Here is a 12,348-nt window from a genome sequence, read left to right as displayed (position 1 = left end):
GCATACACAAGCCCTTAGGACCCATCACGACAAGGCAAGTTAAGTCGAGTTGGCTTTTAAGCTCTCGTATATGTGAGGTTTCACATCACTGCCACCGCTTGAGAAATTTAAACGCAAATTTTAAACGTCAGTATTTATCAAGAATATTTCACTTGTTCGACGGCGGCCAGCGTTATGGTGGAAGGAAATCGAGCCCAATGGAAACCAACGACAGATTGCTTACACACCTTCCCACGTACGGCCGGAGGAAGCCACCAGGGGTTGGACTTGAACTCACAGGGACCGCTTTGGTGGAAAGCTCCTCTGTGGGAAACGCCCTGCTGACGTGCTATGAACGTCAGTCTACGGTGATCAGAGGGCCAACATATTAATAGATCTGGCTCAAGGAAGAAACTTGAATTCCTTAGGAAGAAATTTAAACCAAAACTTATCGACTTGCATTACATGAAAATGGGTCTCTCTATCCTGCAACGGGCCTGGCCGGTTACTATGGTGATGAGTGTATAGAGGAATGGCCACAGACCCCTATTAGTTTTCCAGATGCGACAAAGTTAACGTTTAGCGCTGTAGCTCAGTCCCAAACATTCCATGGCCAATAAGCTTTGTTGAATACCTGGCCCATTATGTGAGAAAGAAACCATAAAACCCCTGACATAGGTTGACCGTCAAAATGTGGACCTTTCTATGCTGGCAGCTTGGAGAGTGACTAGCAACGCCAAGGGGGTGTCACTCACTCACAGCCTCATTACCACCTGTCTCCTTGTGTCCTGTCGCTCAGAATTTCAAACTTTTCAATTTCCATCATTTTGACACCAGGCTTGCACCTGTACAACAAAAACGGCAGGCTGGCAGCAAATAAAAGACTTTACACCCTAAAATACACAGAATAACATTCGTTCCTACCAAAAAACGGACGTTGTAATGGGGTCTGTGTTCGACTCTGGCAGTTACCACAGTAAGCATATTTAATTGTATGCAGATGACTACAGGCCGGAACTGCAAACTCCAGATCTTAGCCAGAGTCCATGCACAAACCGAATCAATAAAAAATGAACAGTCTATATTCTTTTAGCCTCATTTTTACCATTCTGGGTCTGGAATTGAGTGTAATTCTTGATCTGAGCACAGAATCGCTATGAAGTGAGCATGCCATAATGTTTAGGGCACCATGGTGTATTAATTGCATTGGATCCGCGGTATCCAGAAAAGTGCACGTTTATTTGACTGATATGTCGCTTAGTGGATGTTTTTAGATGCTGGTTCATCAGTAAATCTATGCGTCGAAACAGATATTCGTATACCAGCCGTCAACCAAGATGGACGTCCAGGGTCAATAATCGCAAGGCAAATTTCCATACATACATGTAAACTACCAAGGAACTAAAAAGTACATAAAATACGCAAATAAGAGTCATGCAAAGAGAAGTAATCAACAGTTTTCAGTGATGTTGGAAAGATGCAAGGTACGTTTTAGGCTATTGAGTGAAATCAGTCTTCAAAGGGTGTACACTGCTAGAATATAAGTTGTCAGGAATAAAATATGTATCTCAGTTGCGCTTTGATTGCAACTGTTCATATATCCATCGGGGCGATCTAATTGACGATCAATATACAGCTATAGCCCTGGGTTAAGCCGAATTAAGATTAATACAATTAAAACAGAGTAAAGATACAGAGTGCCAGAATTTCTGGAGGCCTTGTCTATACTTACTTACAAGAGAATTATAGCCATTGTAAAACTTAAGAAACTTTGTAAGGTGCAAGCATTTGATGCATTAAGCTTCACACATCTGAAATCCTCACGTGACACACAACATTTAACCAAGGCATTTCCGCCGCAGTTTACAACCGTTTTTGTTGTCATTTTCATGACAACAAAAACGGTCATTTTAATCAGAACGATGAGTAGGTGATACATTTAATGGGGTGTGCGGCTTGTCACCTTGGCTGCTTGGTGTCTGAGGACAGCAGACTGACTATGTTTAAATTCATTTCGATATAAGAATATCACTGCTCTTAACAGAACTCTTTGGTGACCTAAAGCTGTCTTCAGTCTGAAGAGGTTAAGAAGTACTCCACTGTAGGCCTGCACCTCGTGCAGACTGAGTTTGGAATTCACCTACTTTTCCCCGATTCCCAGTTAATGGTTCTATATATGAGTCTCTGCAAGGTACCACTGTTGAAGAGTAAAGATGAGAAAGAACTGACTTGTTTAACTCTCCGATAAACGCTTGGCGTTACACAAGATAAAACAAAGAAACACATGCTTGAATAATTTCAATACATACATAAAACAATATATATATATATATATATATATATATATATATATATATATATATATATATATATATATATATATATATATATATATATATATATATATATATATATATCCGGATTGAATATTCTGGTTTCCAAAGGCAAGTCAGTCCACGCAAAGGTAGAATCCACAGTTAAGATGAATTCCTCAATTTGCCGATGATAGTCACTGGTTTGTTCCCCAACTGCAAGGCGTAAGGGTTGACAGTAGCGTCCGTGAAGCCGAGTGTCAATGTATGTTTCTTCGGAAATATACACAAAGTCACTTTCAGGGAAACTGGGATGAAATGTACATAATGGCAAACAGGAGCAATGAGCAATACAAGCTCCAAAATGACGTCTCCTAAAAATAGCAAGTGGCGACACACAAGCTCACAAAGTGGTCAGAAAATGGAGTACAAAAGACGAATGCCGAATGGTGTGAAAGCCGATATCTCCAAACCCAGCAAAATCCTTCATAGTGAATGACAGTTAATATGACTGCTCTCAAATGGACTTGAGTAAATAACTGCTCCCAAGTGGACTTGAGTGAATGACTACTCACAAGTGGACTTGAGTGAATGACTGCGAGCTTCACAACTTCATTGCTCAGTTTAATAGACTAACGTAATAGAAAATTCTGAATGGTTTGATTGTAAGCATGTTTACAACACCGATACATATTTCCAGAATGTACACCCTGCGTACAATGACACTAAACTCATTAACACCGAAGCCTCGAGAACGTGGGACTGAATTACAGTGCAGGCTGTAACCTAAACAAATCGAAAATGTAGGTCAGACACTGACACAGGAAGAAACAAAAAAATGTAATACCATCTGCGACCAGCTATGCGCGTTATGTACGTTAGGAATGAATACGAAGGTGGGCATTTTCATGCCTGGAATATTCATTGTCTACCCGGCATCATTGAAAACTGATTACTGCTTCTCTCTTGTGTGTTACTGGCTTTATTTCTTATTTGTATAATTTCTTACATATCTTTGTCTTCGGGAGTTAGTGTTAAACGTTGTTGTGGAAATGGATCTTGCGATTATCGACTTGGAACGCATTTTACGGACTACGAATGGTATAGGAATGTCGGACCTGAAGCTTATATTTATACGGATTGTATGTATGCATGCTTGAGGGTTACCGTCGTACTTTATTTAAACGGTGACCAGAATTGTGTAATCATTTCTCCTAAACCATCAGTGTATACTAATACATGTATGGCTTATTCATACACGGTGCGTCCGTGGGTCAATTGGTTAGAGTGCTAGCGCAGCGTAATTACACCAAAGATTCTCAACAATGCGGTCGCTTTGAGTTAAAGTCTAACTCATGCTGGCCTCCTCTCCGGCTGTACCTGGGAAGGTCTGTCAGTAGCCTGCGGATGGTCGAGGGTTTCTGTCGGGCTCTGCCAGGTTTCTTCCCTCTATAATGCTGGCCGTCGTCTTATAATTGAAATATTCTTGAGTACGGCGTACAACACCAATCAAATAAAATAAATTAATAAATATTCACCATACAGGCCTCTAGATCGCGCCCTTTGGTGGAAAATATTTCGATGCACCATTATGACTTCTGAAGAGAGTCTGTTTATATCTATACACCCCCGGTGGGATTTATACGGATTTAAAAGACAAACCCTGACGGTTTAAATATTTATTAAGTATATATATGACGAGAGTGTATGCACTTTTTTATAAAGTTTTGTTTTGTGATTGTGTCAAATCCAACAATAGTCCACAGGCGTCAAACATGACTTACATGTATATCTTTTGTAAGCTAATGACTGATTTGGGGAGTTCCAGGATGTGCGGGGGAAGTCCTGCAAAATGTTCGAGTGAGCTCCACAATGCGCAGGGAAGCTGGATGATGCACGGGGCCCTACAAGATGTGCGTGGGCCCCCACGATCTACAGGGAAGCTGGATGATGCGCGGGAAACCACATAACCCACAGTGAGGCTGAGTGACGTGCGGGACCTACAGAATGTGCGGGGCCCATATGACCTACAGTGAAGCTGCATGATGTGTGGGGCCCTACGGAATATTAAAGGAAGCTGCAAGACGTGCGGGGGCCCACTTTATCTACAGTGAAGCTGGATGATATGCGGTGTCCAACGTGATGTTAACAGGAGCTGCAAGATGTGCGGGGGGCCCACATGATCTACAGGGAAACATAATGAAGTGCGGGGCGCTACAGGATGTTAAGGTGGGGGGTGGGGATGCAGGATGTGCGCGGGCCCGCATGATCTACACGGAAGCTACATGTGTACGGGCAATCTGCAGCAGGAGGATTGCAAGTTATGCGTGTGCACGATGTTCAGTGATTTCGTTAATCTGGGTTGTTCTGTGCTTGGAGGGCTAAAAAATAGGCTGAGTTGACACAATGCTTGTCATACTGTACAATGTAGCACGTCAGTTATCTCCCCAAAACCTGTTTTAATTTATTTGAAACTTTTTCTGAATTTGTGAGATGTCCCATGACATCGAGCCTGGTATACTGGTTTTGTTACTTGACCCAGTTTAATTGCAAAGGATTTTTGAACCGGTGTATAATCTAGTTCACGGATAGTTTAGCAACAACTATCATTCAACTGCTGGCTTTCGTTTAATGTATGGTGGTGTGCACGAGTTTAAACAGAGCCAACCTATCAAGTTTTACCCTGTCAATCATTTACGACTTTATTTCTTTTCTAATTCTCAACTGATAATGTGAAGTACAGAAGTATTTCAACAGTTGTCGAATATTTAAAGTACATTTGTCACAGGCCTACATGTCTACGTACCATTTAATTCATCTAAACTTTCATCTGTGCACTTTGATAGTAGAGCAAAACGAGCATTAATACACTTTTTCACGACAGCAGAATGTACAGTACATACATGTAGTTATTACATTTACAGGGACGAACGAGGTTTGTGACTAGAGAGCCGCAGAGAGGGTCTAGAAAGTGGTACCACTCCTCACCCGATCTGCTCCTCCTCATAAGTCTGTCCTCACCCCTCACGAATAGAGCAGCAGGTGGTTTAGTGGTACTTGTAACTGTTACTGGAAAACAATGGCGAGGGTCTAGAAGATCTACCACTGCTTCTTACCCGAGCTGATCCACTCCTCCGAGCTGATCCACTCTTCCGCACTAGCTTGTCCTTTTACCACCAGACAGAAGCGGGAGATGGTTCATTATTAGCGTGAGCGATTCCAGAGTAGCAGAGACGGTGTATAGGGTTCAATCGTTCTCTACCGGAGCTGATATGCTCCTCTACATGAGTTTGTCCTCATACCACGCAGTAGACTCCATTAATTGACGACACCAGATACGTTCAGTACGATCTTCGAGCCAAGAATTTCTGAATTACCCTTTGTATCAGTCAATGGCGCTCGTGAGCCTGTTTGGTCAGTCTTGATCTCGATGAAGACGATTTGTACGCGGTGCAAGTGTGCACCGATCAACCCGAGCTGTCATGTTACACTGGAAGATTATTTAGTATAACGCTAAACAACAACTAAAATTAAATCAAGTGAAACATCGCCGTGCGTGTAATTCTTAAATGATGACCCATCCAATCAGCTGTACCCTAAATAAGATCTAATGGGCTTTAATCGTTAAGTCGTACTTGTTGCATGTTGTACAGGCCTAGTTCGAAAATCCCAATACACTAGCTTCCTCTCCAGTCGTACGCGTCATGGAAAGGTCTACCAACAACCTTCTGATGGTCGTGTGTTTCCACTGGGCTCTGCCCGATTTCCTGTCACCGTAATGCTGGCAGTCGTATATGTGAGATATTCTTCAGCACGAAATAAAACAGCAATGCAATGAATGAGAAAATCACATACTGGTAATTAACATATTTAATTACTAACATTTGAAAGTCATGGTGATAAAAGCTGACCGAATAATTTATTGACTTAAATGTATCTACATGTAGTCGTATAGAGCTTTAATATAATTCCACGGGGTGGTAATACAATATTTTAATTAAAATACCTTGATTTAAATGACAATTGCCCTTGATGTCATCTTTTGTTCTATGATCCGACATTGAGCAGCAGTATGGTCGTTGTAACGGGTATTGTGATAGTAATGTGATAGATAAATATCTTCAGATGTCTTTGTAGAGCTTGTAAATCTTAAGGCCACGTGAAACGACATTCATGGTGTAATTCCACTGTGGAATTCAGTGAACCCATGCAGTTACACTATATCCACAAAATAAAAGATATATCGATATATTTGTGTATGTGTGCACGCTTATACACATGTCTATCTGGTATGAATAAAACTGCAGAAATACAAAAAGTACAATGATTACACAATCATCTGAAACTGCACATATAATAGGTTCGTACATTTTTAATTCGGAGTCTATCTCCTAAGGGAAGAGTGGGAATATCCTGAATTCCTTATTTACAAGCCCATGGTATTTTGTAATAGTGTTATTGAATATAGTTTGCCTTCCAACTGTGTTTTCTTATTACGAAGCCTCCATGGGGCCTCCATGACTTAGGGGGTTAGCGCAATGAGCAGCTCATGCTGGCTTTCTCTCTGGCCGTAAGTGGGAAGGTCTTTCAGCAACCTGCGGGTGGCCGTCAGTTTCCCACGTTCTTTGCTCTTAAAACACCAATCAAATGAAATAAATAAATAACAAAGTGGCGTTAAGAAGTTTGAGAAAATCCTGATCGTACAGTAAATATCCCTGTCGTTGTTATTCGGGAAGTTGCGTTACGTCTAGAGTTTCAAGTAAATCCAAATGTTTATTGAGTACTGTTTTCTTTCATGGAGGTGTGCCACTTTGAGACAACTCCAGATTAAATGAAGTAGATCAGGAAGCATGGATGTCATAGAAAAAACGAATAAACACTGGAAATAGTGATAATGCATAGGGTATACAAGTTAGTAGGGTCTTGCCTTTGGCGAATATATCTTCATTTAGTTTCCTGGGGGTAGAAATTGTTGTAGTGAACATTTTACATGATATGATCCCCCTAGAAGACAACATATGCAAATTACCTCCTTGTCAGAGAAACAATATAACCTCTGAACATCAACCATTGATCTTGAATGCCTTGTCCAATCTACAAAAGCGATATGGTGTCTGAAACCACTACGTAGATGCTCAGTTCTTATCAGTATTTGTTAGGTGTGGTCATTATGCGTTGAAGCCTGTGTTTTCACATTCTTCATCTTTAACATCTTCATACAAGTTGTCATCGCTCTCCCTTTCACCATATCCCGGGTTTGGGGTGAATGCGTTCAGATTTTGACCATTTATTATAGATATAGCCGGGGGTGGGGACACAGGACCTGTATTTTGCTGGAAAATGTTGGGCTTACTTTGCCTGCACGTCAGGCAGATGATGGTAAGCAGGGCAATGATGACACAAATACCCACAGCTGACCCCAGACCAGCCACAAGCGGAAGACCAGAAGAGAACGCCTCGACCAGTGACAAGGACGTCTGAATACACACGGAGCCTCCGGACGGAGAAGCCAGCTCAGCGGTCACGCAAATGTTGTATGTTTTACCCTCCACGAGATTAGTGAGAATAGCGTAGTTTACATCATGGTGGACAAGGAAAGAATTTCGTGATTCCACTTCATCATCGGAATGTAATTCCAGTCTGAAGCCAGTAATCACTCCAGGTCCAATTTTCGTCCATGTTACGTTACTAACGCCTTTGGATGCAGTAACTGACAAATTTGAAAGTTCTAGGTTTGAATCCATTTCACATATCTTCCTGGTTGCCGCTGTGAAACTCATCGGCATCGTGTCCTGGCAACCAGTAAGAGGAAAACACCAGGATAGATACCTGAAGGCACTTCTTGGAGTTTGGCAGCGAACTGAGTCCAGTTTTTGTCGGATTGAATCATTTCGTAACCAGTCAATCTCACACCCACAAGCCAATGGGTTACCAGATAGGGACAGTCTTAGAGACTGGAATTTCTCGATAATGGGTTGGATATTTTCTAAACTAACCAGTTTGTTATCCCGCAGATCAAGTGTAAAGTAATGGTTCGTTATGCCGTCAAAGGCATTTGGAGAGACACGGTGGATTCTGTTTCCAGAGAGATAAAGACTGTTCATTCTGAAGCCTGGAGATTTGATAGAGGTCAGGAAATCACCCAAAACCTCCAAACGATTATTCCGAAGGTCGAGGGTGTAAACGGATCCCAGGCAAGCGGCAGCTGATATTACAGAGATGGCGTTATTAGACAGGTTCAGTGTTCTCACTCTCAACTGATTTACACTACCAAAGGAAGAGTTACATGGATTCCAAGACAACTGATGTAAAAGTTTTACTGGAAATAGGTTCACTTTTGTTAATTTGTTGTTAGAAAGATCAAGGGTTTCGATTTCAACCGTAAGACTATCGGGTGTTACATCTAACGCAGAAATCTGAATACCTTTCTCTATCAGATTGTTCCTTAAAGAAATCGAAAGGCTATCGACGTAAGGGCTTAGTAGTGTTAGCGTGAAGCCATTCTGAATTTTGTTGTTGTCAGCTATAATACCACCATACCGGTATCCGTCCAAAACGTCGACGTTTAACGCTGGGATTAGATTATGCGAAACATTAACATTACCGTAAAGGTAAGCACCTTGAATGGATGTGTATGTACTTATTGTATTTTCCCTGACATCCCATTTGTAATTAAATATACTTACAGAATCATTTGTTATAAACTGAATACTACAGTTTCTCATCTTCACAGTATCTATGTTCTCTAGGGTGGGTAGTACATCAGTGGGAATGGTGGATAAAGGATTATTGGATAAATCCAGGGTATTCAATCTGGTCAGATTAACCATTACTTTTGCAAACCAAATCCACGAGCTTGAAGACCACCCATTGTTTCTTAACTCCAAAGTACGCAAAGATGGTTCCATATTCTCGAACAATCTGTCGCTTATGAAAGAAACACGATTGTCGTTCAGGCTTAGAGTGCTTAGTCGTGTGACGTTGGAGAATGTTCCGGTGACAATCTGTGGGATACGGTTACCGCTCAAGTCTATTCTATAAAGGCGGGACAAATTCCGAAAGGAACCTTGATACACGTCTTGGATAATGTTGAAGCTCAAGTCTATCCTTGAAATTACCGGGCAATGAATAAAGTTGTCTTTTCTGATCTCCGTCAGTCTGTTGTTGTTCAGGAATATTGTGTTGACTTTTCTCAATCCTTTGAACACGTCTTTCTCGATTACCCTAATTTCATTATGCTCTAAACGCAAGTCTGTAAGATTCCCCAAAGTTTGAAAGGTTCCTTTGTTCACCTCAGTAATGTTATTTCTGGAAAGTCTTAGGTCTCTGAGAGTTATGGTATCCGTAAACCACTGTTGGCGAAGATCTTTAAGCCAGTTGTTGTCTAAGTACAATGACTGGAGCTTATCCAGTCCAGTGAATGTCGCATCGGAAATGCGCTTGATTTTGTTGTTCCTGGCGGTGAGATCACGTAGTTTTTTGGATTTCGAGAAGAGCGTACCTCCGAGCTCCGTTAGATTGTTGTTGTCCATGTACAAATACAGCAACTCACCCGTTGTATGGAACACAGTATTGTCTAGATATGTCAGGTTATTGAAAGTTACTTGAAGATTCGTCAATTTCCCCAAACCATCGAACGCCCTAACATGGATAGAAGAAATGTTGTTGTTGGAAAGTTGTAAAGTCGTCAGTGAATCCGCTCCCATGAAGGTTGATGCATCGAGGTAGACCAGTTCGTTGTTATACAAGTACAAAGTAGTCAGTTTTCCAAGTCCGTGAAAAGCTCCCGGTTCAATGGATTCAATCCTGTTTTGTTCCAAATATAAAGTTTGGAGAAGGGTAAAACTCGCAAAACTGTCAGTCGGAATTGAAGTTATACGGTTGTTAGACAAGTCCAGGTATGTGACAGATTCAAACCGGGCCAAACTACAGTTCGGTACGCTGTTCAAATAGTTTCCATACAAGACAATGGTTTCCAGTCCCAAGTCTAGTCCAGCAAAAGCCTGACAGCTAATCTCATCAATACCCGTCTGTGTAATCCGCAGTCTTTTTACTTTCAGCTCCCCGAATGTACCATCACGTATAGTTGTCGTTTCACGGCTACCAGTTACACTTAACTGTTGAAACTGCACAGTGGATGTACCAAACTTTGGTATATACGGTCCGCACACTGAGCTGCATGTGATATAGCTCCTTTCTGTTTTAGAACAGCTGCATTCAGGTTGTACGTGACAAGTTTCACCGAGACAAGTCATAACGGTTAAAGCAATAATGTCCAGTAGAAGCCAGTGTATCCTTCTAACGAAAGGTTGAGAGCGTAGTGGGATCAAAACTAAAGCTAGAAACCAAAAGAGTACAACGTCCTAAAGAGGGCAGCCCACCGCCACGACTGAGTGCGAATCGTGTAGGGCGCAGTACCTCTGACCAAATGTTGACCAAAAGACCTGACGCTGTTAAGGGAGAGATATGCATAATACATGACCATCTTATTTATTCGCACCTGCTTGTTTGCACGTAAAAGAATCTCTTTATGCATGTTGTTGTTATATATACTTTATAAGGATGCATGGACTTTCAAAACCCTGCTTTCCTGAAATCGAATACTGCATTGAATCAAGGTCCACAGTAAATAGTTTCTTTTCATGCACCTGTCTGTACACAAGCGTGTTAAGTGTTACATTTTGTATAATTTATTTTATAAAGACCAAAGAAATACAAGAAGAGCTGTTCTTATATGCACTAGGAAGTCTTCACCAACCAGCAAATATCGACACATATGAGAAAAGGACATGGGATAATACCTGTATACACTTCAGTCATACAAGTTTTCTGTGTACTGGTGTTTTGTAATAGTTAGCTCAGCTGTTTGGTCATACAATTCGACTCCATATCAAGGTCATACATCTTTTAATGCAAAGGGCTGTGCAGTGCTTGTATGAGAGGCATCATCTTAACATATGAGCTCAAAGAAATCTAACAAAAGGATCTGTAAATACATTTTGGGACGCGCAGATTTATTTATGAGTCCAGATCTAAAGCTCGCCATACACGAGATCTCACGCTCGATATACCATACTCCTTATAGCGCTCTATGCTCGTTTTACGTCACTACCACCAATAGACAAGCTTAACCTCTGGAGCTTAAGCTACGCACATACACTTGGCCTCACAACTGTTATCCCCGTGCTCAACTATTATCAGCATTCATGGATAAAATTGTTTCAAGTGTTAGATAGAATCATGTTGTGCATACCTTTAGATAGAGAGAATGCATCACGAGATCAAAACTCGCCATACACGAGATCTAAAAATTGCCATGCACGAGATCTTAGGACGAGGCTCACCTCAACTCAGGTGGTCGTATGGAGTTAGTCCCAGTCGGTGGTGGCCGGGCGGCTTCAAGATTGACCGGCACACACGTATCGATTGAAGTACAATTGCAGTTGAGTCGAGTTGTTATTTTGCATTATTTTATTTTACACAAGCGCTTGGGACCCATCACGACAGGCAGGTTAAGTCGAGTTAGCTCTTAAGCTCTCGTATATGTGAAGCTTCACATAGCTTACTCCGCTGGAGAAATATATACGCAAATTTTAAAAGTCGATATTTATCAAGAATATTTCACTTTTACCACGGCGGCCAGCGTTATGGTAGAAAGAAATCGAGCCCAAGGGAAACCAACGACAGATTGCTTACACACCTTCTCACGTAGGGCCGGAGGAAGCCACCATGAGTTGGACTTGAACTCACAGGGACCGCTCTTGTGGGAAGCTCCTCTGTGGGAAACGCCCTGCTGACGTGCTGTGAACGTCAGCCTACAGTGGTCAGAGGGCCAACGTACTACTTGATCTGACTGACTGAAGAAACACGTCAAAAAACTTGCACAATAAGTATGATAGAAAACATAATTCTTGTCATGGCAACACCCTCACATATGTTGTCAGTATATGCGAGTACAATAGCCACCTTTATGGTCGCTGCATCATTCAATTTCTTGTCGCAAAATACATCAAATTATTTCGTTTTAATTACTTGAACAATTTTACCGATTATGATC

The 12,348-nt window shown here is 41.5% G+C and overlaps 1 protein-coding gene across 1 annotated transcript; it reads right to left on the bottom strand.

Moving 5' to 3' along the window:
* Window positions 1-6,202: 6,202 nt before the first annotated feature.
* LOC135470301 (protein artichoke-like) lies at window positions 6,203-10,559 on the bottom strand. Its single transcript, XM_064749157.1, has one exon. It carries the CDS (start codon window positions 10,544-10,546, stop codon window positions 7,460-7,462), a length of 3,087 nt encoding a protein of 1,028 aa, XP_064605227.1. The 5' UTR covers window positions 10,547-10,559; the 3' UTR covers window positions 6,203-7,459.
* Between the last annotated feature and the right edge of the window lie 1,789 nt (window positions 10,560-12,348).

The sequence above is a fragment of the Liolophura sinensis genome, chromosome 7, assembly GCF_032854445.1.
Source record: "Liolophura sinensis isolate JHLJ2023 chromosome 7, CUHK_Ljap_v2, whole genome shotgun sequence".
Classification (NCBI taxonomy): Eukaryota; Metazoa; Mollusca; class Polyplacophora; order Chitonida; family Chitonidae; genus Liolophura; species Liolophura sinensis.
This window is presented reverse-complemented; position numbering and strand designations above follow the sequence as displayed.

Bases quoted from the DNA above. Each gene is read 5' to 3' on its own strand.
- LOC135470301 (XM_064749157.1), bottom strand. From the start codon at position 10,546: ATGACTTGTCTCGGTGAAACTTGTCACGTACAACCTGAATGCAGCTGT.